This window comes from Loxodonta africana, chromosome 18 (assembly GCF_030014295.1).
Source record: "Loxodonta africana isolate mLoxAfr1 chromosome 18, mLoxAfr1.hap2, whole genome shotgun sequence".
NCBI classification, from domain to species: Eukaryota; Metazoa; Chordata; class Mammalia; order Proboscidea; family Elephantidae; genus Loxodonta; species Loxodonta africana.
The window spans coordinates 27,580,703-27,600,457 of record NC_087359.1 but is presented as its reverse complement, the minus strand read 5'-3'; the positions used below and the strand labels follow the sequence as shown (position 1 = coordinate 27,600,457).

The window sequence follows — 19,755 nt, the reverse complement described above, 5'->3', positions numbered from 1 at the left end:
TGTGATTTGTTTAATGTTCTGCTGCCGCCATCTTGAAATTCTTCATCATTTTTTAAACAAGAGGCCCCACATTTTCCTTTTGCCCTGGGCTCTACAAGTTATGTAGCCCATGCTGATTGCAAGCTCATCAAAGGCAAGAGCTTATCCTTTAACCTGTCTATACAAACTGGGCATTTTTATCAACTATAACATTTTTCAGCATCCTCACTGGGTCTACCTATATTAGTTTGCTGTGGCTGCCATAACAAAGTACCACAAACTGGGAGTCTTAAAATAAGAATTTGTTGTCTCACTGTTCTGGAGGCTACAAGTCCGAAATCAAAGTGTCAGCAGGACCATGCTCTCTCTCTGAAGGCTCTAGGGGAAGATCCTTCCTTGCTTCTTCTAGCTTCTGCTGGTTGCCAGCAATCCCTGGCTTTCCTTGGCTTGTAGATGCATCACTCCAGTGTCTGCCTCCTCCTTCACATGGCTGTCTTCCCCCTGCCGCTCTCTGGTTCTCTGTCTCTTCTCCTCTTTTCATAAGGACACCAGTCAATATTGCATTAGGATCCACCCTACTCCAGTATGACCTCACGTAACTTAACTAATAACATCTTCAAAGACCCTATTTCCAAATGAGATCATAATCACAGGTTCTGGGGGTTAGGACTTCAACACGTCTTTTGAGGGGACACATTCAACCCATTCTTCGTTCATCGTTCCTCTCTTCCCCACCTGAAGTGCTGCATCTGACAGAAAACATTTATACTCGTTAATGTCCTCAGAAGAAGCCTCAACTACTGCTCATTGGCAGAGATGAGAAAAATGTGGCCGATTTGATTTAGTTTAATAGTTCTGTACCAATTTATGTAGCAAAAGCCATGAGAGATAAAGTGCCCAAGGACTATGGACATATGCCCATGGAAGCTGGAGAATATGCAAATATATATAAAAACCAAGCAGGTGAAGGATCTGACTGCTTTTCACTCTTCATCTCTCATGACCACCTTTGGTTAAGATTTCAAAGTTGCCTTTTCTACTGGCACACAAACGTGGAGTAGCTACATTTGCACGAAAGACATTCTGTGTCTCAGCACTGCCACCATCTAGCCAGCTGAGGGACGTTGGGCAGGCTCCTTCTCCTCGCTGGGCCCCAGCACCCTGACCTGTAGAATGGGGCTGTGGGAGATACTGCCAGAACTGAGGGGGAACTAAGTGATGAGGGTTAGGCTCCTGTGCCTCCTTCCATGTCTAGAGAAAGCCCTCATTCAGAGAAGCCAGGGATTCAATTGACACAAAACTTGAAAAGAGATGCCAAAATGTATACATCGCATACATTTTTTTAAACTTGTCTCCCTTTCCCATGAAAAAAACCTAGGTTCTTTCAAAAGGGAAATTAATATTCTTCATTACTGGCCTGGGCTAGATTAGGACTCACCTGGATCATGTGCTGTCTTCTTACAAAGCTTCTTACAGACTTTTTTCTTCAGCAAAGGGAAATGTGCCTGGCCAGCTCAAGCGTAATCTGGTGACCAAAGGATGTTACTCATAGAGCCCGGAAGATAATGTAAGGGCTTCTGGGTGGTTTAGACTCCTTGCCATGTTCTCAGTGGTCCCTCATCTGACAACATTTAGGCTCTCGGAGCAGGTCATGCTTTCTTTCAGAGCTTCGGGGGACTCTACTCACTGGCAGAGGTGAAAAAAAACGTGGCTACATTGACTTAATAATTCTGTACCAATATATGTAGGAAAATCTGTGAGAGATAATGTGCCCAGGGACTGTGGAGGTACAACCATGGAAGTTACAGAATATGCAACTACCTATGAAAACCAAGCAGGTAAGGGATCTTGTTTTTTGGTTTTCATTTTTGCTGTTGTTGTTTTTATGGTAATACAGACACAAGGGTAAAAAGTAAAAGGAAAAGCTTGCAATGACTCCCTCCCACTCCTGATGCCCATTTCTGCTCTCCAGGGGAAACAATCAGTTTTTTTATATCCTTCCATAGATAATCCATGTGTGTGCCAGGACTTCAAGCTGGTTATTCCAGTTTGCCCCCCTGCTAAGAATTTGCATTTCTACCCCAGATATACTGAATCAGAACCTACGTTTTAACAAGATCCGCAGGTAATTCTTATGTATACATAAGTATCTTGGCTGAATTGACTTAATCTAATAATTCTGTACCAATTTATGTAGGAAAATCTATGAAAGATAATGTGCCCAGGGACTATGGAGCTATGCCCATGGAATTTGCAGAATATGCAAATATGTCCCTTAGGATTATTTTTCAGGCTTATGCTTGTGATGGCCAGACACACTTTCTTTCCTTTTAAAAACAAAATGTATACACAAGAATCACCTGGGGATCTTGTTAAACTGTAGATTCTGATTCAGGATATCTGGGGTGGAAAAGCAAACTCTCAGCAACAGGTGAAACCGGAAGGAGTTCAAAGCCCTGGTTCATGCAAGCATCTAAACAAATGGTAGCGCCATCATCGATATGCCTTTCCACACCTTGATTTTTTCACTTAACAATGTACCCTGCAGATTTCTTTAGTGTCATTTCAGAGTAATCCACAACTTATTCCAGGGTCTACTATGGTCCCCTCTTAGAACAGACATCACATACTGCTTTACGGTCAATGAGAGCCAGGGCTTTGCTAACAACAAGAATAATCTCAGCCAACATGGACTCAGCACCCACCTTGTTCTGGATGCAGTGCTAAGCAATTTACCTGCACTGTCTAATGCAAATATCACTAACTCCCAATTTATGTCATTCCCATTTTACAGATAAAGGATCTGTGCAAGGCTTGGAACCAAGGCAGTATGTTTCCACAGCCCAAGATGGTAAGAGCTTTCTGCAAAGTCCACTGGCTATGCACCATTACAAGAGCAGTTGGCTAAGCCATTTTCCTCATCTAGTCAGAGATTCTAGTCAGAGAGTCAGATTATCGGCCCAATAACTCCTATTTCTTGTCTTTTGCCCAGGTACCAACTCCCAGGAGCTACATTACGCTACCCCCGTATTCGAGAAGGTGGCATCGATAAAACATGGTGAGCCGCAGCTATTGAAATGAGACAATCAGTGCCTGTGAGGTTACCGTACTACTCCCAGGCTTTAGGGGCCCAAGGTTGGGACAGATGGGAGTAACATGCACACTCCAGGAAATCAATAGTAACCAAGACCACAGCTCCTAACAAATATCATCAGGAAATGAGTAGGTAGAAGAAGGGAAAGGTGTGGTAGGAAAAGTGTCATATAAGAAATCTAGAGATGAGGATGCAGGGTCACTGCTAGAATGTTTTCAAGAATAAATTATTTTATATAGTCCAGGAAAAAAAACAATGAATATTTGGTTTTACAGGACACCTGCCTACCTGAAATAGTTTTTTTTTTTTCTAATAGCCTCACTGGGTACTCATCCCAAGTTTTCTGAATTATCCCCCTCTTATCTTTCAGAAGCCTGTAATGATTATAAAACTAACTATGTATATTCTGAACTCATCTGAAATTGAAAGATACAAACTACATCTCAGGGTAAGATACTTTTTATAAAGATGATTTACATGAAGAAAAAGAAAACTTGCTTGACCCTTAAACATGTCTAACCTGGTTACTTCAAGTGAATCACTACTTCTCATGTTTAAACACTACTCCTTTTGCCCATGTGGGTATTTCTAATCCTGTCATTAGCGGTTTTGTCAGGTGGGACCCCACTGGTAATGGTTTTGAAGTGTTTTTGCTCTATGTAGGCATGGACATCATTTTTTAAAAAGAATACTGTTCTTCATAAATGCATTCTGGAAGCATTACAATGACCATTTTTCAGGTTTCCCTGTCCCATGCCCACTGAGAGTTCAAAAGCAAAAACCCATGTCTAAATTCTAGAAAGAAAATATGTGACCTTAAAAATACATCTGAAGAAAACAGTGTTTGCAGCTACCACGAGAAGAGGGCACAATTACTCAGCAAGTGCCAGTTTATCATCCACTGTGATTTTAATGTGCATTCAGATGTTATAAGGCTGCAAAAATATTTACACTGATTTTCAAGGTACTTCTCAGTCCTCGAGATTTGGCTAATGCCAAAGGCTGCATTTCCCATCAGCGCTCTGTGGAGAGAACCACCCAGGTTGAGTGCAGGGGGATGGGAAACAAAATGATTTCCAATTTGAATCTCTCACAGGAGTTAGAAGTCCAATAAAATTCAAGGGGCAGGTTCTAGACAAACTTTCATCAACTTGACCAAAATATTCCTGCTCTGCCCTTCTTTTGGGGGGTTGCCTGAACCCTGACTAAAAAAACTGCAGCTGTCATTTATTAGACACTAACTCTGTGGTAACATCTGGCCAGACTGTTATTATTAATTTGGTTTTACAGGAAACTTAGACTCAGATGGGTTGATTTTACAAGGCCGCCCACAGCTTAATAAGTGGTTGAACTGGGACTTAAGTCCTTGTCACGAAAAGCAGAAGCACTGGCCACACGAACGCCTTCTTCAGGGTGGGAATAGATACTGTACATACAGAGCAGATTAATTTTAGGATTTTGTTGCCATCATTTATGAGCATAAATTCCCCCTTTCTCTGTTGATATTTTCATTCAGGGGAAATCAGCATATTCCTGAGATTAAGAATGTAGGGGCTCCACAGTCACACAGAGCCGACTGGATAAATTATCTAATCTTTCTGGGCCTCTAAAAAAGAGTTATGTTCAAGCTTCAAAGAGCCATTCCAGCAGCATATTTAGGATCAGCTCCAGGTATCATATCCAGGATGTGACTGGGTAGGGGACAGACCCTGCATTCCCTATCCAGTCTTATATTTCACACCTTCTAGCACAACGCTCTCAAGATCCACTTCCATATGTGCTCCCCTGGTTCCTGGCAGATTGTATTACCAGATCTGCAGCCTTCTGGGTGAACAGGCCCTTGTCTCCCATAGCAAGGACTGTACTGTACTTCCCCACTCAGGCTCTGCTGAGTCCTGACCCTAGTTATTGATCTGGAGCTAATGGGGAAGGCAGGGACAGATCTTAAAACAAGCAAAATAATGTGAAGCGTCTGCTTCAGGTGAGATCTTCTAACAAGGGAGGATGCTCTTCCCTAGCAAGGGGGTCAAAGCTGCTTTGGCTGGTCCAGAAGGCTCAGCGGACTTTCAGCTTTCAAGGTCTCAAATGTCCACATCCAGGGTACCACTGCTTCCCTTTCAGTGCCCTGAGTTGAGCACTGAAGAACTTCTAGATCTGCTCATTCAGTCTTGCACCACCCTTTCCATCCAATCCTGAATTGATTTTCAGCACATACTGCCCTTTAGCTGTAGGGGATGAGGGTGGTTTTAAATGTCGCCATGGAGGCCTGGGTTTCATAGCATGCCCTGAATCGGTAGTCTGTCATTTTCTTTTTGCAAAGCTTCTAAAGCACTTAATAGAAACCAACCAACTCCACAATCTGTATAATCACCATTGCCCCATACCTTTTAAGCGCTAGAACTATTGCATAACACAGTGTTTTTCCATCTGGGCCTCCTTCTCCACTGCAGGTGAAAGTCTTAGTAATTGTGAAGCTATTAAAAAACCCAAACCCGTTGCCGTCAAGTCCACTCCAAGTCATAGCAACCCTAAAGGACAGAGTAGCACTGCCCTGCAGGATTTCCAAGGAACAGTTGGTGGATTCAAACTGCTGACTTCTTGGTTAGGAGCCGGGCTCTTAACCACTGCGCCACCAGGGCTCCTAGCTGTGAAGCTATAGCATACTAAATTAGGAGCCTGGGTGGTGCAAGCAGTTTGCAATTGGTTTCATTTGCAGCAGCTCCGGCTCCAACGAAGGCTGGCTGGCTAACTGCTTCTGTAAAGACTGCAGCCAAGAAAACCCTATGGAACAGTTCTACTCTGTAACACAGGGTTGGATGAGTTCAAGGCCGATTTGATGGCAACTAATAACAACGCAGCATACTAAGGGTTATTGCCATCCCACTTACCACCAGCAGTGGAGTCCTTGTTGCCATCTGTCCGGTGAGGATTCAGCTTTCCAGCAGTAGCTTCCTAAGGTCTTCTGATACGCTGTATTATCCTGGGCTAGTACTAAAAGCAGAACTTGAGATAAGGCCTGCTGTGCAAATAACCTATGTAGGAGGTGACCCCAGGGAACAGGAGTTAAGAGACTGGAGAAAAAGCCTGGTTGTTGTGTGCCATCCATTCGATTCTGACTCAGAGTAACCCTATAAGAGTAGAGTAGAACTGCCCCACAAGGTTTCCTAAGCAGAAATCTTTATGGGAGCAATCACCAGGTCTATCAGGCAACGTTTCAGCTAGAAGTCATGTGCTTTAATCGTTGCGCCACCAGGGGTCCTTGGAAAAGCCTATAGAAGGGTGAAATATTGAGTTGGGCACTGCTGTGGACAACTGGGCCTTGATACCATTGGAACCTCCTGAGTGAAAGAACAGCTTTCAGAATTGTCCATGAGGATCAAGAATGAGAAGTATTTATCCATTGGCTTCCATCTCTCATTGGTTGAGGGATGCTCCAACCCCAAAACCAAACTCATTGCCATTGTGTTGATCCAACTCACAGCAACCCTACAGGACAGAACTGCTCCATAGGGTTTCCAAGGCTATAAATCTTATATGGAAGCAGACTGTCACATCTTTTCTCCCATGGAGCAGCTGATGGGTTAAAACCAACCTTCCAGTTAGCAGCTGAGTGCTTAGCCACTGTGCCGCTAAGGCTTGGAGGGTTGCCCCAGGAAGTGTTAATTCTGCCCACACTTCTAGGCTTCCATTAGGCATTCCTGGCAGGTTTCCATTTGTGTTTCATCTCTTGGTACTTTACACTCCCACGAAAGTCCCCATATCTCTACATCTTCAACACTTGGCATTGTCTGTCGTTTTAATTTAGCCACTCTTGCAGGTATATAGAGGTATCTCATTGTGGTTTTAATTTGCACTATCCTGATGACTAATAAAGTTGAGCACTTTTTCCTATAATTATAGGCCATTTGATTTTTTTTATGAAGTGTCTGTTTGAGGCCCTTGCCTGTCTTTATACTGGGATTTGTGGCTTTTTCATATTTGTTTTGTAGTTATTATTCTCCCACTCTGTAGCTTTTTCACTGTCTTAATGGTACCTTTTAATGAAAAGAATTTTAGAGAACTAAATTTTTCTATCTTTTCCTTTCAGGTTAGTGTTTTTTGTGCCCAGGTCAAGAAATCTTTTAACTGCGGTCATAAAGTATTGGCCTATATTATTATCTTCTGTAAGTTTTTTTAGTTTACATCCATATTTAGGTCTACACTCACCCACAAATGTTTCCATGCATGATGTAAAGTTGGGGTCATGTTTCTTTTCTTTCCCCCTGTGGATATCCAGCTGCTCCAGCACTGTTTACTGAAGTGACTGTCTTTTTCCCACTATGCTGCACTCATCTTTGTCACAAATCAAGTGTGGGTTTGTTTCTAGGCTCTAGATTATGTCCTGTTGGTTTATTTGTCTCTCCTGTGTCAGTACCACTCAGCTTTTTAATAAGTCTTGAAGACTGGAAGAGCAGATTTTCCTACCTTGCCCTTCTTGTAAAGGTCTTAGTCATTCTTGGCCCTTTGCATTTCCTTATAAATTGTAGTCAGCATGTCGTGTTCTTAATATAAAAACAAACAACACTATTATCAGTTTGGGGAGAAGTAACACTTTTACAATATCAAGTCTTCCAAACTATATACATGGTTTATCTCACCATTTGTTTAAGCCTTCAGTTCTCTCAACAATGTTTTGCCCTTTTCTGTATGAACATCTTGCATGTGTTTTGTTAGAACTATTCCTAAATACTTGATATTTTGATGCTATGGTAAGTGATATTTTCATTTCACATTGCTGACATATAAGAACACAATTATTTTTGGCTGACTCTGTACTCAGCGGAAATCCTGGTGGCGTAGTGGTTAAGAGCTATGGGTGCTAACCAAAAGGTTGGCAGTTCGAATTCACCAGGCGCTCCTTGGAACCCCATGGACAGTTCTACTGTCCTCTGGGGTCACTGTGAGTCAGAATCGCCTCTATGGCAATGGGTTTGGTTTTTTTTTTTCTGTACTCAGCAATGTTGCTAAAATCTTTTCAATTTTAATAATTAATCTGTAGCTTTTCTTACATCCTGAAGACCAGAAAACTACTACTGCTATAGGTAACATTGCTGCCTCTGTTGCAAGTGCCTCCCACCCAGAAACTGGAGGCCAGACAGCGGAACGCAGCGCTTCGCCACCGCAGACACCTGCTGGTCAGCCGCAGCCACCACCTCCCTCCTGCTCTCCAAATCCACGCATGCACATCCAGCCCCTGAAGATAAACCAAGCCCACAACCTCGGCTGCAAGGGAATAAGTCAAATAAAGAGGGGGCATGAGGGTGTATAAGGTTTGAAACAACATCATAAAAACTGCAGTACTAGTACTAGTATATGACTTGACAAATAGAAAAGAATAGAAAATCCAGATATAGATACAACTACACATGGGAATTTAGTGTCTGATAAATTTGGCATTTCAAATCAGTCATAAAAATATGGGTTTTTTTTTATTATAAAAACCTGAGGACCACATTAAAACTGTAAGTTGCATCCCTATCGCACTCTTTGCAACATAATTAATTCAGATAGATCGAATATTAAAATACATAAAAATGAAGTCACATAAGTGCTAGAAGAAAACGGAATTTAAAAATAATCTTGAGTTGGGGAAGGCTTTTCTAGGTATGAGTCACAACTCAGAAGACATAAATGATTATTAAATTTGACTACAGGGAAACGAGAGTATGGGAAATGCAACAAACAGAACACAAAGAGAATGTCAACACATTATCATAAATGTAACTAATGTCACTGAACTATTTGTACGGAAATTGTCAATTGGGAATCTAACTTGCCCTGCAAACTTTTACCAAAAACTCAATAAAATACTATTAAAAACATTGACTAGATAAAACATTTAAAGTATATATATATTTAAAAGCCATAAACTAAATCAAATGAACTGGGAGAAAATATTTTCAACCTATAATTCTGATACAGTACCATACATGGTATATAATAAGCTCCTACAAATCATTAAGAAAAAGATCAATAATCCAATAGAAAAATGGAAAACCGGGGTTACGTGCGGGGTAGCACCAGGGCATCTGGGACAAAGAGCTACAAAAACAGGAATGGTCTGACCAGCTGCCCTCAAGACTGTGGACAAAGGCTGGAGATACAGCAGCTGCTTTGTGATCATGAGGCAACAAGCACAAAGATAAAAGTCAACTAAAGTACTTAAATGAATAATTTCTTTTATAAAGATCAGCACAAACCTGGTTCATATGAGGCAGAAGTTAAAGATGTCCCAAATCGCCAACTTTTCCAAACTGCTGTACCACTCCATCATCTCTAACATCAGCTGCTCCCCCTGCCCCCAGTACTCTCCCTCCTATCTTTGGGTTTGTAACTTGCTGCAGTGTCTCACAGAACTCACAAATTGTACTTACAGTTAATTGGTTTATTAGAGAAGTAACAGGGTACAACTTGGGATCAGAAACAACTCAGGATACAATTCTTTGATAAGGACAGCTTCTTCCTGGCTCTGCCCACAGACAGGCCTCTCTCTAGCCCTTGGCCTCTTGGTCTCACCTCTGCTCTGCTCAGCCAAGTGTTACAGAGCTCCTAGCTCCATGGGTCAGCAAGCCCCAGAGCAGCCATCTCGTGCCACTTTCCCTCTTGCTACTGCTGCACTGCCACCTCTCACTGTCTTCCATGCTACAGCTCCTCCCTCCCTCTGTGTCTCCCTTTAAGCCTTGTGGGATGGCAAAATCGACCAATTCCCTCGTTAGGGTTCCATACAACTTATTTGCATGGTCCCACCCCCAAGGCATCCATGCACCTTATTTGCATCAGCAGCAAGCTGTCCAGTCCCTTGGTGGGTCCGAACACCTCATCTGCATAGTCATCCCACCCAATCATTGTGTGGAGTCACAAAGACTATGGCTAGAAGGGCCATATTAAGTAACTCAGTATACTGCAGTAGTAAAGATGGTGGGGGAGAAAGATAAAGCCTGGGCCCCTAAGTATAAACAGCTATACCCACTCTAGACAGTCTATCCTCTAGGTATCTTGTTATATAAGAAAAACCCCCAATTTGCTCTTAATACAGTATAGTAGAATTGTTTTTTGTAGCCGAACACATTCCTAACTTATACAATACACCAGGAAATGTAATAAAAACTGAATGAAAGAAAGCATAAAAAATGTCCACTTCTTAAGAGCAAAGACGATAAAAAAAAACTAAGCTAATATAAGACAACCAAATTAGGAACGAAAAATATTTATTTTATAAATAGGTTGGGTTTTTTTTTGGTTTTAGACATCCTTAGCCGATGATATATACTTGGTTAAAAAGTCTTTTACTTTGGATATATGCATCATTTCCTTCATCGTGGTGTCTCTACTTCTCAGATGGATTAATCCATTCTCCAAAGTTGCTTCAGTAACCAAAACTGTGAAAAGGATACTCATTTCATCATACCTAAGAACAAAGCAGTTGAACAAAATACATGAGCATAGATACAAACTGTAAATTTACAGCATTATCAGCTTTAATTACTTTAGAGTCCATGCCACTTGCAAAAGTCAAAACTCAAAAAAAAGGGCTTGAGAGCTGGACCAAACAAAAGATTTTTTCAAGTTTCTGAAGCATATTCAAACTTTCAGAGAATTTCTAACTTATTGCAATAGTTGATAAATAATAAAATCTGAAAAATAAACACTGATACCTTAACATATTATTTGGGGCGACATTATGGATGAACCTCATAATAACCTCAGCCTTTCTGGTACTTGGACAAAATTATGTTAGAATAAAGTCTCTTATAATAAATATAATAAAGATCCAGTACACAACGTATCACTAGTTCCAGTTAAGCAATAACTGACTATATCCACACCAGTCCGATCATACGACCTCATTACTGCTTATTTTCTTTGTAGGATTCCATCAGAAATTATCTCTTTGTTTGTTTACTGTCTATTTTGTCCCACTAGAATATAAAGGATGCTGGTGTTGGTACCTGTGGATTTTCAATAGTAATGTTTTAGTTTTGCCAATATGACTAAAATCGCACTGGCCTTGGGGGATAAAACAGGATAAAGTTCTTTTTCAGGGCTAGCTTATTTCTACTGAGGACCAGCGCAGGCCTGTCCACCTTACCCCTCACACAGACAGAACTAGGCTTGGACTGCACAAGTGTCAGCCCCTGACCTGGGTTCTGGGTATATTTGCACTTATATGACCTGCAGCTAACCATTTTGTGAGTGCTGAAAAAAAGAGAAATTTTCTATCTTGTTCACTGCAGTATCAAAGTGCGTAGCAGTAGGTGCTTACTAAGTACGTGGATAAAACACAGTCAGTGCTGACTAAATACTTGGATAAAAATATTCTGGGACAATAATGCCTTTACCACAGAAAGGACAACTGTGATTTGATAATGTCTACGTGACTCAAAGGATAAGATTTTAGAACCTGAGAGGACTAGAAAGTTCAAGTACCACCCTTTCATTTTATATATGATAAAACCAATAGTTGCTCTATCTATAGAAACCTATTTCTATGCTGACATCATCTGAAAGGTATATTTTAACAAGTTACCAAAGAACCGAAGAACAAAATGCAAACTTCACCACCAACAGATATGGGTGATAGAATTATCTTCCACTCAGTCTCGGAATGAACCAGAATGCTGGCAAGGAAAGCCCCTTCAGTCCTGATTCAAAAAATGCATCCAATATGCATAATTCCACTCCTGATAAGTTGAAAAATGGAATTATACATGCTTCAGGGTATTATGTCTTGGAGCTGCACATCGTACATGCTCAAATATACCTGCTGGATAAATATACAATTCTCTGCTGCATCAATTAACTAAGAGCACAGAATTCTGTAAAAGGCAAAGTCAGGAACAACTTAAAATGATATTTTATGTATATTTGGAAGAGATTTGTTTCTGTTATACATATAAAGTAAAATAACATATAATGTAAAACTCTGAATAAACACATTTTTTAATGACAAGGAAGACAATTTTTCTTACTTTGAATAAAGTTGTTCCAATGAGGACTGCACAGTTTCCAAATAACCAGGCCACACAGAAATTCCATTTTCTAATAGTTCATTAAATAGCCCTTGACAAACCTGAGGGAAAATATAAAAGCTTCAAATATGAAACAAATAAAAGTAGTCAGAGTAACTGCTCTATTTTTGCCAAACCACAAATCACGTTCTTCAATCTCCAAAATGGGTAGAACGAAAAACCAAACCCGTTGCTGGCAAGTCGATCCCAAGTCATAGTGACCCTACAGGACAGAGTAGAACTGCCCCGTAGGATTTCCAAGGAGTGGCTGGTGGATTCAAACAGTCTCCTTTTTTGATTAGCAGCTAAGCTCTTACCACCGCACCACCAGGGCTCCAAGTGGGTAAAAATTCCTTTAATTATATGATGATAATGTTTACAATTTTTAAACTATCTACTTTACAAATATATAGTTCCTCTGAAAGTGAAGAAATTAAGCACTGTAAAGCTGAATAAGGGCAGTCCCCAGATTATGAACGCAGTTAGCCAAGTACTTGTCTTAGTATGAGTATATAGTGTACCTTTCTATGCATAAAAAACATTAAAGAAACACACCTGCCCCCAGCCCTGCCTGTGCCTTGGGGCCCACCACCCCTGCAGCAGAAGCAGCCCTTCTAGTTCCCTCTCTCCCTTCCTGGCCTGGTGAAAGGATAGGAAACAAAGATGATGGCATACCACAGACTGGTGAGTCTCCCACCTCAGGTCCCTCAGAATGTCTGGAGCTGCTGCTGCCCTAGGCACAGGGCTGTGAGATGAAGGGTCACCCCTAGCTGAGGAATGGTAGGCCAGTGGGGCAGGAGCAGGGGCCAAGCCCGAGAGGGTGTACTGGGAGCAAGCTGGGCAGTGAGGGGGGAACCAGGGCAAGCGAGCCAAGGCTGGGTAGGGGGTGGGTAAGCCGGGCAGAGGGGTTACAACCAGAGGGGCGAGCCCAGCTGGGGAGTGGGGGCGGGGAGCAGCCAGGCTGGGTGCCATGGTCCTGGGAAACTGGGTGTGGCAAAGTAATACTTGTTTGTTATTACAAACCACTGTATGCGCCTTGAATTTTTAATATAATAGGCTTTACAGGACTTGGTTCGTAATTATAGGTTGTACTAAGTCAGACTTTCCTAACCTGGCGACTGCCTATACTAAATGCAAATCTTCTGAAATCTTTATGCCAAGCCTAAGAATTTTTATTACCATTGACATTCAAGATACCAGCAAACAAAACTAAAACAGGTTATAGCAGACAAAACCTGTAGGTCCAAACTCATCTGAAGAGTCCTGAGCTGAGCCCTATGGTACACTACCATGCCAGGAAGAGAAGGAAGAACCAGTGAAAAAAGACTAAAGAGAAAGTCACAAATGTATGAGGAAAAACCAGGAAAGCAGTGTCCCAAAAGCCAACTAAAGAAAGTGTTTTAAGATAAGAGAAATGATTAAAAATAAAAAAGAAGAGAATGATTGTGTAAATCCTGCTGATAGTGACCTAAGATGAGAACTGGGAATTCACCACTTGATTTGCAAGATGGAGGTTGTCATGGATTGGATTTTGTCCCCCCAAAATATGTGTCAACTTGGTTAGGCCATGATTCCCAATATTGTGTGGTTGTCCTCCATTTTGTGATTGATAGGATTTTCCTGTGTGCTGTAAATCCTAATCTTTGCCTCTGGTTAATGAGGCAAGATTAGACTATGTTAATGAGGATTAGGGTGGGACGGTAATAACCCTTGCTCAGGTCACATCCTTGATCCAATGTAAAGGGAGTTTCCCTAGGGAAGAGAGCAGAGAGGGGAGACCTCATACCACCAAGAGAGCAGTGCTGGGAGCATAGCACGTCCTTTGGACCTGGAGTTCCTGCGCAGAGAAGCTCCTCTCCTAGTCCAGGGGAAAATTGATGAGAAGGACCTTCCTCCAGAGCCAAAAGAGAGAAAAAGCCTTACCCTGGAGCTGAGGCCCTAAATATGGACTTCTAGCCTACTTTACTGAGGAAATATATTTCTCTTTGTTAAAGCCAACCGCGTGTAGTATTTCTGTTACTGCAGCACTATATGACTAAGACAGAGGTTATCAGTGACCTTGACAAGCCTAGCTTTAGCAGAATGCTGGAGACGAAAGCCGGGCTGGAAATACAGAAGTAATAAGGAGTAAATGACATAGTAAACTTTACTGTTTTCTTAACAAGCAATGGTAAAGCAAAACAGAGCAAAATTAAAAGCATCCTCAACAATCTAGAACTAAAAATCTAGAGCAAGATTTCTCAATCTCCATACTACTGACAAAGGATATTTAGCAGATGCCTGTAGCACCACACCCCTACCTCCGTGTGACAACCAAAAATGTCTCCAGACATTACCAGATGTCCCCTAGCAGGCGAGGGTGACTGACCTAAAACATCCTTTGGCAAACTGTATCCAGCACTGGAATCACCTGGAGGGCTGGTTAAAACAGACTGCTTGGCCTCCCTCTGAGTTTTTGAGTCAGCGGGCCTGAAGTGGAGCTCAAGAATTTACGTTTCTAACAAGGTCCCAGGGAAAGACCAGAGAGAAGTGGCCGACTTGATATTTTTGAGGCATATGAGGCTATAGGTATTAAAAAACCTAACAAATTAACAGGGAAAAATAAACATTAAGTATAGGATTTAATAAGTGATATATGAGATAACATTGGAGTCATTATTCCCGGCCCTTGAATGTGACCCAGCTGGAGCAGGGCTTACAAGGACACAGCAACTGAGCCCTGAGATACAAAAACAATAGCTAGGACAATCCTGAGAAACATCTTTCAGGGAGGCTTTCACATAAAATAATCAAAACAGAGGACAAAAGACCCACGTATTTTCCACTTTTTTCTATTAGCACTGAGTAAACAGTAAGATTTGTTGGACCAGTGAAGACCCTCCTGGCTGTCGTTACTGAAACTTGTACCAAGGATTACTAAGAAAGATGATTCAAAATACAGAATCACCGGGATTTTAGCCAATCTGTGAAAAGGTGAAGCTTTCGATGATTTTACCCATTTGTAATGATTATACCGACAACTCTGTAACGTTCCTCAGGCTCTGGCAGACATGGCTCTGGCAGAGTCTGTCCGTTTTTCGACTTCTGCTTATTCTGTAATATTCCTTGGACTCAGACACAGCTCTGGCAGCATACCATTGCCATCGAGTCGATTCTGACTCACAGCAACCCTACGGGACACAGTAGAACTGCCCCACAGGGTTTCCAAGTTACAGCTGGTGGATTCAGACTGCTGACCTTCTGCTTAGCAGCCACAGCTCTTAACCACTGCGCCACCAGGGCTCCCTCTGGCATCACGCTTGTCTGTTTTCCCACTTTTGCCTCTTCTGTAATATTCCTTGGACTCAGGCAGACAGGGCTATGACAACAGGCTTGTCCATTTCCTGCTTTTGCCTCTTTGAATATACACTGAGTAAAATCTTTCTTTTTGCTTTACTATAACTTTGTGGTGATTTTACCCTAGGACAGAAAACGTGACCCTCCCAATGGAATGTAGAAAAAGAAGGAAAAAGGTCTAAGCATGAGTAGGTACTGGTGAAGACATGAAGAAATGAGACCCTGAATACACCATGGCTGAGAATGCAAGGAAGTGCAGCCATTCCGGAGAACAATCTAGCCAACACAATGGAATTAAGAATACATTTTAATTTTATCCAGAAATTCCATCCCTATGTATATAATCCAGGAAAAACTTTTGCATGGCCCAGAAAGTGACATGCATAAAGATTTTCTCTATCATATTTGCTAAGGGGAAAATGTTAGAAACAGAATACGATATACAACACACTATCCTTTAAAAAAAAAAAAAATCCTTTAGGTATATTAAAAACACTCAAGGCACATAAAACTACTATAATCTGATAAAGAAACAAAAAATGTCTGCAACCATAATGACAAAAGTCTAGAGGGTAGAGTTTTTGTCTGTCAGGCAAAAAACCCAGGAACTTGCTACCTACACCAGGGTAATGGGAGACTGCCACAGTGCTGGGGGAGGTGCAGAAAGTAAGTGAAGGGGAAAACAATGGTCTCCCCTGTCCTTGAACTCCCTATCTCCACCATCCTCTCCTAGCCCAGAGGAAGACTGATGAGAAGGACCTTCCTCCAGAGCCAACAGAGATCCAGGCTCAGAGAGCTACGACCTTTAGTCTTTACAACCCAGTAGTGGCCTCACTTGGGTCCTGGATGGGTCTCAGTCGCCCTAACAGAAACGATGACTGCTGAAGGGGTCTCTGAAGGAGCCCTGGTGGCACAGTGGTTAAGTGTTCCGCTAACCCAAAGGTCGGCGGTTTGTACCCACCAGCTGCTCCACGGGAGAAAGATATGGCAGTCTACTTCCCCAAAGATTATAGCCTTGGAAACCCTATGGGGCAGTTCTACTCTGTCCTACAGGGTCGCTATGAGTTGGCACTGACTCGATGGCAACAAGTTAGAAGAGGTCTCTGGAAAGAAACTAAAATCACCCCCTGGCTTTTCTAAGAAAAAAAACTTTCTAAGATTATGTAATAATTATATATTTAATAAATCCTTGATCTAGAACATTTGCTTATACCAACAAGTTTTGAAAGTTTTAAGTTAAAAGAGGAAAGGGACAAGAAATAATTCACTAGGCATCAGCATAAATATTTTTATTACCAAATCTATACTCGTTAAAAAAAAGGAACTATGACTGAGCATGACTTGAAAAGCAAAATCCACTGAACAGTACTCAGATTCTTTACTACATTTTGAATTATCTATAATTAACCACAGATTCTATCCACAATTCATTATTCAATTAAAGATTTTTAAAAAAGCAATGAATCAAAATAAAATTTTAAATGGCAAGTTACTTATTTGCTTGAAATAATGGTTATAATCGAAATCATAACATTAAAACTCATTCAACCCACCTGTCTTAGTTCCACTGTTGGGCCTCTTCCCACATCCAAAGCAACCTTAATAGGGGCTAAACAAGGGTGAAGTTTAAGTACCTAAGGCAATTAAAAGAGAGGAGGGGAAGGACAGTGCATCTTGTTTAAATATAACACAAGTACCAACAAATCTGAAGCTTCTCAAACAGTTAAGAATTTCTGTGTGAAACTGAAAGCTATCTGAGGTCATGAAAGACCACCCAACGATGTAGTCAGTTGTCTTTATCGGGCTGCCTAATAGTCTCCACTTAGATGCTTTGCAAAAATCAATTAACTGCTCTCCCATTTTCTGAACACTGCATTTTCCCTCAATCAAACTGCCTTTTCTTCCAGAAGCACTTCCCTCCCTATCCAGCCTGGGCCACATGGTTTATCAGTTGGATTCTGTCTTCCCCAAATCTACTACTTTTCTCATCCATCTATCTACTCAACAAATACATGAATGGCTATTATGTGCCAAAAACAGTTCTAGGTGCTGGGGACAAAAATTCCTGTCCCTCACGGTGGGGAGAAACAGATAAGAGATAGATAAATGATATATTTGAAGGTCGTAAGCGTTAAAAAAAAAAAAAAAAGTGGGCGGATGGGAGGACTAGAGACTGTTGGCAAAGGGTAGAGAGTAGGCGGCTACTTGCAATTTTAAATAAGCAGGTCAGAGAAGGCCACCTCCCTGAGATGACATTTGAGCAGACTTGAAAGGAGGTGGGAGAGCAAGACGTGTGGCTAATGGAAGAAGAACATTCCAGGCAAAGGGGAAAACAGTGACAAGGTCTGGGTTGACAGCATGCCTAGCAGGCTCTAGAAACAGCAAGGTCAGTGCTGCTGGAGTGGACTGAGGTGGAGAGTAGTAGGCAACAAGGTCAAAAAGGAAAGCGTTCCGCAAAACATTCTAGGGGCTCTCCTTCCAAGCGACCTGAGGAGCTTACTGGAGTGCTTTGAGAGGAGAAACAACATAGCCTGCACATTTTTAAACAGCCACTGGCGGGTTGGGGGCAGGGGTGGTGGTTAAGCCAGGGTGGTAGCAGTGGAGGCGGTAAGGTGTTGAAACGGTCAGATTCAGAAAATGTTTTGAAAGTAGAGTCAAATAGGATTTGCTAATGGTTTGGATATGGGGTATAAGAGAAAGAAAGGATCCCCCCTTAATTGTTTGTAATATATATCTTATAAACCCCAGCCCCGAGAATAAGTCTGTAATTGGACTTCTCTATGCCCCCCATCCACCGCCGTCGAGGTGAATCCAACACATAGCGACCCCACAGGGCTTCTCATGGGGCTGTAAATCTCTACAAGCAGACTGCCACATCTTCCTTGGAGCCACTGATGGTTTCAACACACCAACTTTGCGTTTAGCAGTCAATCACCTTAACCACTGTGCTACCAGGGCTCCTTTCTCTATGCTTATATGAGACAACATGAGCATGGCATGATAAATTATTTAACCCTATAGAATGGTGCTACAAACTCATGGTTTCAGATGCCTGCTGGGCACTCAACATTACTTGTTAAAACTTTTAATTTTAGGCAGCTTCCTTTCACATTCAAGGGAAATATAGCTATTCCAAGCTCTTGCCACTTAAAAACTACTATCACTTCTCTACATTTTAAGCTAATAACCTTGCCTAATTGCCTGAGGAAATACAGTAAAACATCCTTCAATGGCTAACCAGTCCTGGTGGGCTATTTACTCTATCCACACCACCTTTCTTTTCTTCCCTGCTGTTTCAAATAACTCCATTTCAAGGCAAATCCCACCACTTGTGCTCTCGATTCTTTCCATTTCCTCCAAAATCTTACTGCAGTAGTCATTTCTTTTCTCTCTTGTAACTTCAACCCGAACTTTCTCCTGATTTCCTTAAAATAAGCCTTTCTCTTGATCAAGATTCATATGTAGCCTCTATGAGCTGGTGGTCAGTCACTTGGAGCAAGACCAGAAGCCAGATCCCTAGGGCAGAGAGGTCAATACCACAGGTCTTGCAGGTCCTGTCTTTCTTAAACTCCTGCTTACACTCCTACTTACTAACCAGCTTCTAACACTAATGGAAGCTATCAGTGGAAAGGCTCAGGGGCTAAGAACCATAGAGATGGCTGCTGCCTCATGATCGAACAGAAATATCTTTGGGATTTCTCTATTCTTAGAACCTGACTATTATTCCTGAGGCTAGATTCCAAAAACCGAAGAATAGTTAAATTACTTGCACTAAAAGAAATTTGTTATTCAGAGTTTGTTAGAAACTGAGCACACTAACAAAAAAAGGGAAAAACATCTATTTTTAGTTTCCCAAGTCTATCTCTGAAATATCAAAAGCACCTTTCTATGAAGATGTTTCTTTCTTGAAAAGGAGTTCTCTGTTAGCTGGAGAGAATCATAGAGGTAAGCCAGCATGCCTCGGTCTAGATCTCCACTTATGGACAGAACACAAGGAACCACATTTTTCCGTCCATCTCGGGCCTTCACAGAAAAGCAGAACACAAATAAAAGTACCATTTAGTGGAACTGTTTCTTAAAATTACACATTTTAGACACACAAATCAGCACACAGAATCATGTATTCACTTTCCAAACATTTGCTGAGCACCCACTCTGTGCCAAGCCTATGCCAGGCCTTGGGCCCACATTCTCTGCTTTCAGGGAGCCTGGGGTTTAGATCAGTGGGTCACAACTGGCTACAGAGTAGAGTCACCTGTGAGTTTTAAAACACTAACAGTGCTTGGGTCCAACTCCCAG

At 41.7% G+C, this 19,755-nt stretch overlaps 2 protein-coding genes across 9 annotated transcripts in view; one reads left to right on the top strand and one right to left on the bottom strand.

Moving 5' to 3' along the window:
- Positions 1-10,345, top strand: part of LOC100666771 (allergin-1) — a 25,108-nt gene extending 14,763 nt beyond the window's left edge. The window contains exons 5-10 of one of the 4 annotated variants that reach the window (XR_010318322.1): positions 1,728-1,817; positions 2,774-2,830; positions 2,972-3,037; positions 3,444-3,521; positions 7,161-7,236; positions 8,131-10,345. Coding sequence is in view for 3 of the 4 variants with exons in the window: in XM_023556992.2 (XP_023412760.1) it covers positions 1,728-1,817; positions 2,774-2,830; positions 2,972-3,037; positions 3,444-3,493 (263 nt within the window). In the remaining variant the exon portion in view is untranslated. Of the gene's footprint in view, positions 1-1,727; positions 1,818-2,773; positions 2,831-2,971; positions 3,038-3,443; positions 3,522-7,160; positions 7,237-8,111 lie in introns of all 4 variants that reach the window. The other 3 variants (XM_023556992.2, XM_023556988.2, XM_023556989.2) reach the window with 3 other exon arrangements.
- Positions 10,304-19,755, bottom strand: part of POLG2 (DNA polymerase gamma 2, accessory subunit) — a 23,004-nt gene continuing 13,552 nt past the window's right edge. For 2 of the 5 annotated variants that reach the window (XM_003417305.4, XM_064270899.1), the window contains 4 exons: positions 19,339-19,479; positions 17,010-17,090; positions 12,082-12,182; positions 10,304-10,520 (listed from right to left, as the gene is read on the bottom strand). In XM_003417305.4, coding sequence (XP_003417353.1) covers positions 10,355-10,520; positions 12,082-12,182; positions 17,010-17,090; positions 19,339-19,479 — 489 coding nt within the window. In that variant the 3' untranslated portion in view covers positions 10,304-10,354. Of the gene's footprint in view, positions 10,521-12,075; positions 12,183-12,795; positions 14,224-14,488; positions 14,701-17,009; positions 17,091-19,338; positions 19,480-19,755 lie in introns of those variants that run through there. The other 3 variants (XR_002787511.2, XR_010318321.1, XM_010597025.3) reach the window with 3 other exon arrangements.